Source organism: Corylus avellana, chromosome 10, assembly GCF_965113065.1.
Source record: "Corylus avellana chromosome 10, dhCorAvel1.hap1.2, whole genome shotgun sequence".
Classification (NCBI taxonomy): Eukaryota; Viridiplantae; Streptophyta; class Magnoliopsida; order Fagales; family Betulaceae; genus Corylus; species Corylus avellana.
In genome coordinates this window covers 17,227,629-17,241,786 of record NC_142499.1, presented here as the reverse complement: position 1 = coordinate 17,241,786, position 14,158 = coordinate 17,227,629, and the positions used below count along the sequence as shown (strand labels likewise).

General features: G+C 32.5%; 1 protein-coding gene and 1 non-coding gene across 2 annotated transcripts; one reads left to right on the top strand and one right to left on the bottom strand.

The window, feature by feature from the left end:
- Nucleotides 1–297: 297 nt before the first annotated feature.
- LOC132161684 (MLO-like protein 3) lies at nucleotides 298–7,607 on the bottom strand. Its single transcript, XM_059571859.2, has 15 exons — nucleotides 7,469–7,607; nucleotides 7,308–7,365; nucleotides 6,957–7,213; nucleotides 6,746–6,862; nucleotides 6,600–6,660; nucleotides 4,189–4,277; nucleotides 3,974–4,048; nucleotides 3,757–3,848; nucleotides 3,583–3,632; nucleotides 3,451–3,491; nucleotides 1,499–1,672; nucleotides 1,355–1,390; nucleotides 1,163–1,230; nucleotides 1,010–1,070; nucleotides 298–926 (listed from the first exon to the last, which is right to left on the bottom strand). The coding sequence occupies exons 1-15, from the start codon at nucleotides 7,592–7,594 to the stop codon at nucleotides 591–593; spliced, it is 1,641 nt and encodes a 546-aa protein (XP_059427842.2). The 5' UTR covers nucleotides 7,595–7,607; the 3' UTR covers nucleotides 298–590.
- A 1,796-nt stretch (nucleotides 7,608–9,403) lies between these two features.
- Nucleotides 9,404–9,475, top strand: TRNAP-AGG (transfer RNA proline (anticodon AGG)). The gene has a single exon. It is a non-coding gene; the product is annotated as a tRNA-Pro (tRNA).
- Nucleotides 9,476–14,158: the final 4,683 nt, after the last annotated feature.

The window sequence follows — 14,158 nt, the reverse complement described above, 5'->3', positions numbered from 1 at the left end:
GGTTGTTTCACACCCAAACGCTACATTAATCAAGGAATTTGAATCTCCACTAATAATGTGGAGCATATCGACCTTTAAAAGTTTTGTCCTACAAATTTTATGGTAGATTTACATTCAGAAGGATATGAAATTGATAGTTTTGCTTTCCTTCACTTATAAACAGTACACGCTCTATTATCTAGGGGACAAGTGGACAACTCAAATTGAGTGAAAGCCAGTGCTGTCTTGTAATAATAACAATACAGAGCTCATGTTCTTTCATGAAACAATTGTCACATCTCATGTATGCACCAAACATTTAGAATAATTCCTTCTTGTCGTCCAGCTCCTTTACAAATCATTTTCATATAATCAATGTAAATTACAGAATAATTATTTGGAAACTATAGAATGTGACATACCCAGATGTATGCATATTCCAATTTACAATTCCCTCAACTATTTTATGGTCGATGTTATTGCATCTAACGGTGAAAATGATACTAAATCATTTAAAGATTTTGAATGGCGTGTCAACATATTTATCATATAGTATCATTTTTACCGTTTGATACAACAACATTAAATTCTAACCGTGAAATTGTTCATCTCTACTGTCTTCGTACTGTCGGCAGTTCTAGCATGGCGGCCCGGAACGGATGTATAGACGAGCCAGCTGCGTCTTCTTTCACTACTTTTTCTTCTTCTTCTTCTTCCACGATTTCGTTGTTGTGTGTGCTATCGCTTAGCAGAGATGTGCGTCTTAGGAAAGAAGAAACTTCATTGGCGCTACTCCTCCTGGGGCTCCATTCCGCAGACAAAGAAGTGCGAGGAGATAGGAAAAACTGTTCTTGCTTCTTCCTTCTCTCCCTTACGTCGGAGTGCCATTGCTTTATAATATTCGCCATTTGGTCGTCCAATACCTTACCCTTCAAATTTGATCCCATCTGTGAACAAACAGTAAATCAGACATTGATGCTCCATGTATATCCCAGCAAGAAAAAAACAACACAAATTCCAAAATCTTCACCTGTGTTACAAGTGCATAGAGAGGAAGGGTGATGTAGCTGCAGAGTACTTGAACTACCACCCTGAGAGAATAGCAGGAAATTAGAATCACTATTATGTAGGACTAAATATTTTGGAACAGATCAATAACCAAACAAGTGGTGGGCGTTCTTACGCTAGCACAATCCTGGTGACAATAGTCCAAGTGTTCTCGTGGTAACAAGAATTGAAACCAAACTGTACCTGAGCGAGAAGGAAAAGAGAATTGAAATCAAAAGAAAGAAAAATTACATCAACCCAAGTAAATTTTCGAGCACCAGACCTTCAAACAATTTGAAAAGGGAAAAGAAAAAGAAAGAAAACTTACAGTGACCCAGAAAAAGAAGGCCAGCTCGAATGCATTCTGAGATTAAGGTCCAGAAAGTTAGTGTATATTAATGCAATATTCCAATATTCTTTTAAGAAGAAAGAAAATGTCTTTAATTTTGCTTTCATGCGTTGGAGGAATTACCACAAATAGAGTATAATGCAGAAGAGTTAAGACAAATCCTGGGTGCCGGAACCAGAAGAGACTATCGCTTGGTGTAACAAGAGGAGTTCCTCTGATTACATTGCTCTCATCTTTGATTTGAAGAGCCATTCTTGCCACAATCACTTCAAGTTTCGCTCCTAGAACCAGAACTACCTACAAAAAGCAGTTAGAATGGGCAGGAGATAACGAATCAGATACAAATTTAAAAGAGAAATGAAGGCAGTTATTCGGGCGGACAATTTTTAATACCATCTATAAACTAGAAGTAATTCTAGAAGTCATTATTTTTAGAGGGACACAAGAGTGAGACAATAGTAACTTATAATATTACTCATAAAAAAGTAATGCTATAAGTCAATCTTGTCTCACTTCAAGAATAATATGGCTTCTAAATTCATAATTGGGCTTATGATTAATCATTATTGAATTTTGATCAAATTGTAATTTTAAAAGTTATCTCATTTTTAGAGTGATACAAGAGTGTCTTCTAGAATTAGTCACTTATAAACTCGACACAAAATTAGTAAGTTAGAGTTGACAGATCTGACCTGTTTAATTAAATTGGTAGGATTAAAGTTAACGTATATAACCTTATACACATGTCTTGACACGACATGACCCGAACTCAACATATAATATAAGGGCTGTTGATTTTTGACGACTCACGAACCTGATATATGAACCCAACACTAAATTAGTGAGTTACGGTTGAAGGGTTTGACACTTTTAGTTAAATGGGTCGGATTAAAATTGACCTATATAATCTTATAGGACTTGGCTTACCTGCGGTAGAGCAAACTACCGCATATCTACGGTAGTTTGCTCTACCGCTGAGATTTCTTTTCTAATAATGTAAGTAAAAAGAAAAAAACACCGTCAATCTCATGTTTAACTCCCGTCAATTTCTTTTGTTTTTTTCTACCCAAACCACAAGCCATCTTCTCTCTTTTCTCACCATACCCAAAATCAAATATTGCACTGCTCATCGTCTGCACCTCTGCAGCATTCTTCTAAAGTTTATCTTCAGTAAGAAGACTATGAAAGTGTTTTGAAGCTTCTTGAGGATGAAACATCATTTACAATGCAAATTTTCTTCCTTGGGGGAGTAGAAACCCCAATTCTCTTATGCAACAAAGCCTCACAAGCTCTTTCTAGAAGAGTTGAATACGAAAATCATGACATCTACTGGATTAAAACCCTCAATTGCAGCACCAATTTCCACCCTAGAGAAGATCACCCACAACACATCCAGAGCCAAAAGCAAAACAAAAAATTTAAACCAAGATCTGAAACTGAAAGGGAGTTTTTGCACAAACAAGAGGAAGGGGAATGGGACGGTGTAAGAATGGGAATGAGGCAAAAAAGTTCAAAGCAATTTTGCTGGAAAATATATTTTGAATTTCATCTTCATTCACCCCTTTCTTCTTACATCATCCAACGCACTCGTCGGTAACGCTCTGAGCCCCGGTGGATAAGGCAACCTCCGGCGAACAATAAAAACTATGCCCAATAGGAACAGGAAGGGAATGATGAAGGCCACCATGTGCAAAGGTTGATGTTGGAAGGCTTGCAGGAGAGTATCCATGACTCTCGACTCTCGTGGGTGTCGGTTTTGGGTATGGTGAGAAAAGAGAGAAGACGGCTTGGGGTTTGGTTGAAAAAAAAAAACAAAGAATTAACGGGAGTTGACGGTGTTTTTTTTTTTTTAATGTTTTTACCTTGCACTTTAAGGGTTAAAAACCCCTTAAAAGATAAATCACAGCCGTAGAGCAAAACTACCGCAGATATGTGGTAGTTTTGTCTACCGCATGTAAGCCTCTCCCATCTTATATAAATGCCATAACATAACCTGAACCAACGTATAAACATGCAAACAGTAATTGCCATCCCCATATACTAATTACTATGCTGCAATTAATATATATGCTTACCAGGAGAGGAATGTAGGATACCCAGAGAAATATATGCCAACCTGAAACAAATTTCAAAAATGACAGTTTTAGTTTAATTGATTAAGGAGAAGAAAGATTAGACTAGTTGAATAAAAAGGGAAGCAAACTTACCGTACACATCCAGCAGCAAGAGGATAAAGACCAGAAACCACATTATAGGGCTGTCAAAACGAGGAAGAACACATGATCAGTGGAGAGAAATCAGGGAATACCATAATCAAAACATATAAAAAATATAAATATAAATATATTTTTAACAACAATGTGTAGATAATGATGAACAACCTGATGCCAACCACGGCCTTGAAATCTTCCTCCAAAGATCGCTGTATGTATTTTTGGAAATTGAAGTTTACGTTATTTGCTGACATGTGAGCCTGCAAATTTTTGAACAAGAAATATATGCCAGATCATATGTTAATGGTTGGTCCTATATATATTTTTATGGGAAATTGTTGTAAAAATTAATTAGGAAAATGGAACTTGAAAGCTAATGAATTACCGAGATAAAGCCATGTCTCAGAGTGAGATAATCAACTTTTGCTACAGAATGAAAGAACTGTCTGAAGAAACATTTCTGCATGCCACATTCACACAATCATCGAACGTACGTATTATATGTTAAGAAGTATATATATTACGTTGCTGGTGTTTTTTGTGTTTTTTTTTTTGTGGGTCTATTGAGATTACATAAAGAGGCATAGAAGGGCAACTCACAATCCACAGATGAAACGTTGTTTCTGTAAAGGAACTCAAGTGTCGTCTTCCAAATGTTGTTTGCCTCGTAAATCTGAATCGATTAGGATCTAATAATCATGGAAAATATTTAGTGATCATGACTTATTGTGATGCAGGATGAAAAAATAATAAATTAGTCTTTAGGTTTTATATTTGAAAGAGATAATGTATTTTGCAATTTGATAATGGGTTTGGCTCATAGTTACAAAAAATAAGGTTAGAGTTATTTTATAATTTAATAATGGGCTTGACCCAAAAGTCAATCAATTTAAGGTTAATGTTTCTCAGAGTCTATTTAAGTGTATGTTCTTTTGTACCCTATAAAGATTAGATTATGATTAATGAAAAAGATGTTTTTTTGGAGGCATGAATATTTTCTTCTTCTTGGTAGTGAGACTCTACAAAAATCCTATTGTTAATCGGTGAGACTCTGATCAACGTAGTTTATCTTATCTTTGGTTATTTTTGATGTATTTTCTATTGTTCTTCTTCCGTCCTACATCATATTGTTGAGTTTAGGGGTGAAAAGGCGGTTACAGTTAGCGGTTAGTAGCTAAAACTATTAACTGTAACCGCCTAAATAGTTAGTAAATTTTACTAACCGCTAGGCGATTAACCGCCTCCACTAACCGCTTTTTAGAAGTTGGGCCTTTTGGGCCAATTTTGAGAGTTTGGCTTTTTTTTGGCTCACTTTAATCGGTTTTTCTCCCCTTTTTTTTTCCATCAAAATTTGCTATTCCCTCAAATTGGGCTAAATTAGTATAAAATGATCGGCCCATATTGAAAAATCTAAAATATTTGACCACAAATTTACATTAGTTTACATTTATTTTAGTTTACAAGAAAATTCTAACCAAACAAAAAAAAAAAAAAAGGACAAAAACACAAACAAACGTGATAAGTTATTTAACAGGGAATTCCCATTTAATCTTTATTAATATGTAATGTCACTTGGGAATCGGGATTATACGATTGATGCCAAGTGATTCAAAATGTCAAAACTTAAAAGAGTTGACATTCTTCTTTTATTATGAGCAAAAAAATGTTACCATTTGAATGTACGTTAAGAATATAGTAAAAACAATATCTTATAAAATGTGACTAGATGCTACCCAAGACGTACGCTACATGTTCATTAAAATGGTGTAAAGTCCATCTTAATATTAATTAACTTAATTTTTCATATTAGTTTACTAACACGACAATTATCTTATTTTAAACTATTAATAGAAAACTAAATATTTAATATTTAATATGAGGCTCTAGATATGTCATTATTCTCTGATCTCATTTCCTCCTATTTTATCTAGAATAAGAGATTTCTTAATAAAAATTAAATCATTCTTAAATAATATTTTGATTAACAATTAAAAACAAATCGTTTTAAGATCTAAAAAAAAAAAAATCCAAAGATTCATTTTTCATTCAAATACCGTCACCTAATCCTTACAAAAATATCTACTATATTATTATTATATACATAGATGGGAATTTTTTTTCTTGTGCTGATAGTGACACCGATGGTATTTATAATTTTATATATGTTCGTAGAAAAATAGTTGTGTTTTTCTTGAACGTTCTAAAAAATTTCATAGCGTGTAGTCTACGTAATGTCAATGAAACAGTTGATCATGTCAAAGATGATTGCCAATTAGGACAGGAATGACGGCATTCATACCCACGAGGGAAAAAGAAATCATGAAAACGTGTGGTTCTAAAGACTAGAGCTCAACTTGGAATTTTGATACATGCAAGGAAAATAAGCACTCAATTTAAGACTTGGATTCTATGGCGTCTTTCATCACCTACCAATTTGATCCATAAAATTAACATGTTAAACAATATATATATATATATATATATATATATATATAGAGAGAGAGAGAGAGAGAGAGAGAGAGTTTTGCACATTCTAGGGTTTATAAATAGTTTATCTTAGTTTTTTTTTTTTTTTTTAAAGCTTGAGATTACGAGTTCTAATTCTAATTTAATAATTTATTCTTATTTTAATTAAATATTTTACGTAATAAACTCAAATATATTCATTATGGTCAAATGTTATCAAATTTGCATCTATCTCATTCTATTTTATCGAAAATGGCACACTAATTAAACCGACAGTATGTTAAGTGTTAGAATATATGAAAAATATAAATATATTTTTCATATATTCTAACACTTACATATTTAGTTGATATTGAAATATTATCTATTAACGAGTTAACATCAAAACACTCATAATTCTTTGTGATATTTTGTTTTTATTGCTTCCACTATTATTTTCATGTTCTATATTTCCCCCACAAACTCCAACACGTCGTCATCAAAGCATCATCATTATTTCAACACTAAGAATTATTAATCATGAGAGTGCATGTCTCTAAACATACCATTTGCAACTTGGTACTCGGTTGTTTGAGTTTCTTTCTCCCAAGCTTCCCAACGTCTCATCTATCAAAGCACAAAAAAAAAAAAATTAGATGAAAGATTAGCTTTGACTGAAAAAATAACCAAAAGAAAGCCTGTTTTTAATTACCTTGGCTCTGCCCAAAGCCACAGTGAGAACATAATACACGATTTGCATAACAGCAAGCGCGAAAATGAATATGTGAAGCTGATGGATCCCATCTTGCGACACTAACCCAACCTTTCCCTGCAAATTCCTTCTTAATTAGTTATATATTAACACTAACACAATATCCCACTTAATTTGTTCTTTCTCAATTGAGTTTTACTAAGAAACATACCTCTGCAGCACAAGAATCTGCACCTGCACCCTCTGTTGTCGTAGTACCCTCTACATCGTCGTCCAGCCGCCGACGAGGTTCCCACAAAAGAGTGTCAATCGATTTCAAACTCCGGATAATTGATTGGATGGCATGGGAAGTCTCCTGTTTCCGGCATGGAAGCATGGTGTACGCAGCTTTTGCAGATATGCAGATTTTCGAAATGCGTTCTTGAGTTACCGCCAATATCAGCGACATAAACCCCAGAAGCATCAACTCTGTAAAAAATCCCACAAGAAATGATCAATTCAAAGCACAAATTTTGAAGCAGCAGAAAATTAATTATACAACAAATTAAAATTTTGGTTGCACCTGATTTAAGCTTCTCCAATGCACCGTTCAACGCTGTTTTCCGATTTCTCTTTAGCCACTACGTACACCATTTTCTCACATTAGCTTGGAATTTTATATCTGGAAAAGAACAAACCCGCCGGAAAAGAAAAAAAAAAAAAAAACAGAAAAGAAAAACGTACTTTGGAGAGGAGATGGATGAAGTGCTCTAGGATAATGGAGATGGAGATGAAGAAGAGGCAAACGACGGCAACCGCCCATGTCGGAGTGTGTTCTAGGGAGATGCCGGTTGAGTCTCCAGCCGCCATAACCCCTGTTTCTGATTCCTCTGTTGGAATTTTTTTTCTTCAGTTGAATATATATTCCACCCATATATATGGCTGAGAAGGTGACAAGAGGGACCAAGACTTTTTATAGGCACAAGTTTTTTGGGGTGTAGAGTCAAAATACACGGTCAAACAAAGATAAATATTTAGCCAAATGGTCCTTAAACCAATTTCTTATTTTCACACTTGTTTCTGTTTTCATACTTGGATTATATATATATATATATATATATATATATATATATATATATATTGGAATATATTATATAAATCAGATTTTTTACTATTGAATAAAGTCTAGCAAAATTAAGTTAAGTCAATATCAGGAAGCTTGAAAATTTTATAAAAAAATTTGAACTCTTTGTCTTGTGAGTGCCATATGGAGATCAAGTTTTTACGTGACCGTTCCCGCACAAAGAAGCTTACAAAGATGCATATATGGCTAAACTCACGCCAGATCCAAGATTTTGTCGATGAGTACGTGAGAATTTGTCATGTCAGCGCTTAACAACCATTGATAACTAAATAATTATCTTAGTAGCTAGTTACAATTATCTATTCATATTTTGAACATGATGACCACTTATACAATAAATTGTTAACCATTGGATTCCAAACCAATGGTTGACATTTGATGAAATCTACTCTTAGAATAAGAGCTCTAGGAAGTCATAAACCATTGCCCAATATATCTTTCCTATCATGCATAAATAATTGTAACTACCCTAATCAATTCCCATTTTCAAGCTTACGTAACGTGCACTTTCAATAAAAAATCAAAATTTTCTTGCAAAAAATATTATAAAGTATCACGGCACGTAAGTTTTAAAAGAATGAAAGTGGCATAAAGGGTAATAAATTGAATTACTCCATGCTTTACGGCATTATTAGAGCTCCAAGGATTTGAGTTTAAGCTTTAAGCTTGCTTGAATTACGTACATTAACTTCGAAGATAATGTTATTTTATATGAAAATTGTTTGGTTTTGTCATGTATTCGAAGAAAAATACAAGAAAATAATTGAAATATGCGACTAATTTGCTTGCCGTTCTGACATATATGTTACAGGTGCGACATGCCTTAACGTGACCGTTTAAAATATGATATATTTTTATTAAATTATACAGATGAAGTAATTAAATAATAATTAAACACTGTTTGGGTCTTCTTGTACCGTACAGATGTACGGTATGCATGCCGAAAACTCCAGTCAAAGATGGAAAATAAAGTGATGGTCAGATGACTCGGATGCTTCCAGACAATATAGAACTTTGAATTAAATTCACATGGTGACGTGTAGATATTAGGTGTAGACGTAACCCCAGGGCTTCTGCATCTGAATTTTTTTTTTTTTTTTTTTCTGGGCAAATGATTGAAGGGGTTCTTGGTCTAGATTTCTTGAGTTTCTTTTTGGGTTACCATGGTTGCCATTCTTTACCGGCGGCCTGAAATTTCAACGTTTGGAAAAAAGACCCGGCCACTTATTTCCGTCTCCATTACAAATGTTATTTAGCGTTGGAACGACGTGTTAGTAAAAATATGTATTAAATTTAATTTTTTACAAGTTATTATTAATAAAAAATTAATTTTTAGTGTCAAATCATTCTAATTTTATGACAGTTGAATAATAATTTATTAAATAGTATTATTATTTTTGTTATCCGAGTGACATTAAAAGGTTTTTTTTTTTTTTTTTTTTTGTAAGGCCACAAGCGAACATTAGAGCACATATATAGTTTCATTTTGGTTATACCTTTAGAATAAAAAAGGGACTAAGATATAACATCAAACAGGGCATTTGGTCTAGTGGTATGATTCTCGCTTAGGGTGCGAGAGGTCCCGAGTTCAATTCTCGGAATGCCCCCTCTGTTTTTCTTTTCCGAGATTCTCTCTCTCACTCTCGGGCGTATGTTGATTGGACAAAATGGGCTTTTGGCAATCCGTAAGCTCAGAGCCATAATGGGGAATGGGCTGAACCTAAGAAACATACCGACAAAAACAATAAATAAATAAAAGTAAATCTACAAAACTTGAAACATAACTGCCAATCATTTGTTAGTTGAGTCCTTTTATAACTTGGGACCATAACAGCCAATCACTTGTTAGTTGAGTTCCAATAACGGATTTTATAAGTTAGGACCATGACCGCCAATCGCTTGTTAGTTGAGTTCCCGATCTTGGGAATTATAGGGATTTCAATTCATAATAGCAATCTCATTGAAATTGAACCAAAATTATTAAAATATCTATTTTTAAAAAATAAAAATAAAAAATAAAAAACAAGTATTACTTTTAATTACTCACAAAATGTTGCAGTCTCAAGTAGTGTTCAAACAAAACGGAAAATTCTTGGAAACATCGGCCAATGCTACTCGACCTAACATGGTTAAAACAAAAAAAAAAAAAACAAACAAACAAACAAGTCAGAATATATCTATTTCTTCAATGTATCATTTTGGACTTCTCGGTGTATCTATCATTTTGCATCACCACCATGGGTGCAAGTCTAGTGGCATTCGAGCTATAAATTGTGTTCTAGAGTTGAATTTAAAAGTGAGAAGGGTTTGGGATTATTTCTATACCATCAGCTTAGGTATTGTTAGTGTATTTGATAGGACTAGATTAAACTATAGCTCAACCAACTTGACGGGACGCCTATGATTTCCCATTGTTTAGGTGCAAATAGCCACTATAGTCATTAGTCACCCCATTTTGCGTTTTTTGCTTTAAAAAAATAAAAAATAAATAAATAAAAGTATTTGAAGCATCAAGATGCATTTTGTCTTGGTATAAATTAAAATTGTGAATGAACCGACAAGAAATGCAACGAATGAAAAGATAGTTTGTTCTAGTTAGTATTGGGAAAATATTTAGCTTGAAAACGGTCATCGAGCTATGAGATTGATGAAGAAAATAGTGGGGATGCTGATAATGCTTATAAAATGATTACATCATTCATAATCATTTTGCATTTGATGAAGAAAATTATGGGTAATACCGATGCTCTCTATGTCAACATTTGCAACAAAAATTGCAAGACATCTTGAATATTATTCAATTAGTTTTTAATACATAAGCATCATCCAAAAGTTGAGAGATGAAGATTGGGATAATTTGGTTGAGAAATTAGTTTTTTTTTTAATTTTTTCCTACAAGTAACTTGAAATTAACATTCCAGATTTAAATGCTCCTTATGTCGAAGGTCGAGGTCATCATTGACGAGATCACATCACATTGAAACATCATTATGATTTTAACATATTCAATGCTATACCATAAAATTTCAATTTTGTATGAGCTTGATAGTAGGTTTGATAAAAGGGCAATGAAACTCCTAACACTTGGTTCAACTTTTATCTATCTTATAAAGATGTTAAACATATATAGTCACATTGAAACAGAAAGAAAGGATGTAAAATTTGTATCATCTAGAGTTGGCATGTTCTTTTGAAAGAAGTATAGTTTCATTAGTGAAGGTTACAGGTGAGGTGAAGAGCGGCATATAAAAACTAAAGTAAGACTTGGTTGATCCGCATATATTTTGTTAAATCACAACTTTTTTCATAAGTTTAAGCTTATAAAAAGAGGTAAATTTAATCACTTAATCAACACTTTAATACTCCTCCTCACGTGTGGACTCAAACTCTTTTTTAATAGGTGAGACTCAACACGTGGAATATTTAATTTAAATAAGGGGTCATTTGACGAAGTCAATGTTTGAATTTATGACCTTTGACTCCAGTTTAATGTGATAAGAAGAGGTAAATTTAATCACTTAACCATTAGTTTAACAAACCCCTCACGTGTGAGCTCAAACTCTCTTTTAATAGGTGAGGCCCAACACGTGAAATTTTTAATTGAAATGGGGGGTGAAATGACGGAGTCAAGGTTCCCAAGATCTTTGGCTCTTATACCATGTTAAACCACTAACCGCCTAACCGCTATAACCACCTAGCGATTAGCGGTTATTGGGTTTACTAACCGCTAACCACCTTTTTATATAATATATTTTTATAATTATAATTATAAAAATATTTATACATATAATATAATCACTTGATCATTAAATCACAATTTTTTTAAAAAATAATTAAATCACAATTTGAGTATTAATATATTATCACTATAATTTATATGATTATATCATATAATTACTTGATCATTAAATCACAATTTGAGTATTAATATATTATCATTATAATTTATATGATTATATCACATGATCAATTGATCATTAAATCATTTGATTATATAATAACAAATTATACATATATAGTATGACATAACTCATAAGTATACCAATTCATACTAATACAACAATTAAATATCTAAAGACTTATTTACAATGTATGTTATAAACTTATAAGTCTATATATGTTATAAGTCTATATAAGTCTACATATGCATATGAATAATATAAATGTATAATATGAATACTTAATCATATGATTCAATGACAATTCAAATACTTTATTCAAGACTTCAAGTGAATCGTCTTATTAATATAAAATGATGATATGATTTGTATAATATCAAATTAAGTAATTGACATTGGATTAAACAATGACCAATTAATGTCTTACTTATAAACACAATTTAAGTATTAATGTATTATCATTATATGTTGTGACAGTTGTCTGAATTCTGAACTTTTTTTTATATATTGTGTTGAATTTATATATATATATATATATATATATATATATATATATATATATATGTTGTTCTTTTTTAAGAAAAAAAAAAAAAAAAAAAAGTTAACCGGTTATGATTTAATATTTAAGGAAATTTTTTTAAAGTACAAGTAAATGTAAATTTTCGGTCAAATATTTTTGATTTTTCAATATAGGCTCTTTTTATAGCAATTGGGGCCCAAGAAGACACTAAAAATAAAAAATAAAAAGGCCAAAAAGCCCAAAAAAAAGAAGCTAAAAAGGCCCGAAAAGGCCTAAAGAAAGCCCAAAAAGCTAAAAAAAAAAGAAGCCAAATTTTGAAAAAGCGGTTAGCGGACGGTTATCTATTTCACTAACCGCTAAGGCGGTTACGGTTAGCGGTTATTGCCAATAACCGCTAACCGTAACCGCCTTGACACTCCTAATTTCAAATATCTCTTAACTTGGCTTCTTTACTTGGATTTCTCCTAACAAACATTAATCAATAACAGCTAACCGTAACCGCCTTACACTCCTAATTTCAAATATCTCTTAACTTGGCTTCTTCACTTAATTGGATTTCCCCTAACAAACATTAACTATATATGCTCCTAATTTCTCTCCTTAATTCGGGCTACCTAGCTGATAGACTAATTCAATATATATAAGAGCCACGCACACAAAAAATATATATATATCAGTAATTTTCGGGCAACTTTATATACGTTCAATGAGTGTATTATTTCTCTTAGTCCTTTTTCTCCATAATCTTTCTCAATAGAGAAATACTATATACAATATTTTTATCTTATAATGCTGTTGATGGAGCAGTCTCAACCAACATTTAGAATTTTATTTTTTGTTTTTTGTTTTTTTATTAAGGCTGTCACGTCAATATTGTAGGATGAAAATATAATGTATATAGCATTGCTCTTATATAAAAAAAAAAACTTAGAATTTTATTTTAAATTGATATATATATGACTTTTATGCCATATAATATCGCATATTTTAATTTTGAGAGTTGTTATACATTTATTTCTTTCCCATATCTTGTCTATCTTTTTGGTAAATTCATGATTGAATATGTAAGATCCACTATAAGTCCTACAAATTTAACGACAAATATTTGCCACTCTCTTATAGAAGGATGGACAAGAGATGAAAAACATACAATTTTTCTTTAATTTTTATACAATTGACAAGAGATGGATGGTGTGACTGTCAAAATCATTTATGAGATCTGCTATTTTTATTTTATTTTATTGTCATGTCAATATAAATCTACTAAATAACACACACACACACACACACATATATATATATATATATATATATATATATATATAAAATATATATTTTCACAAGAAATTTTTATGTATCCATATATATATATATATATAGATCGAAAAAGGCGTAATGGCCGGGCATCTTGCATGCGCACGGTCAAAGACACTCGATCTGCTAATGGTCCAACGAGTGACGATAGAGAGAACACGGGCGTGCATCAATGGTCCAACGAGTGACGATAGAGAGAACACGGGCGTGATGCACGCCCGTGTTTTTTAATATTTTTTAATATATATATTTTTTTAATTATAATATTAAAATATATTATTTTAATATTAAAAAATATTAAAAAACACGGGCGTGGCATCACGCCCGTGTTCTGTCTATCATATCATAGAGTAACTATGGTCCAACACAGATGATGTTTTGTCTCATTCTCATTCTCAGGATGCACAAAGCTTCCATCCACCCACAGTCTTCTCTCCCCTCCGATCCCCGAACCACGTCCAAAGTCAAAGTCTACAACTCCCCTCCACCATCGCTTAATTCCTCTACGTAAGACTCCACTTCTATTGGACGGCAAAGCTGAAGTAGTCGCCTCCCCA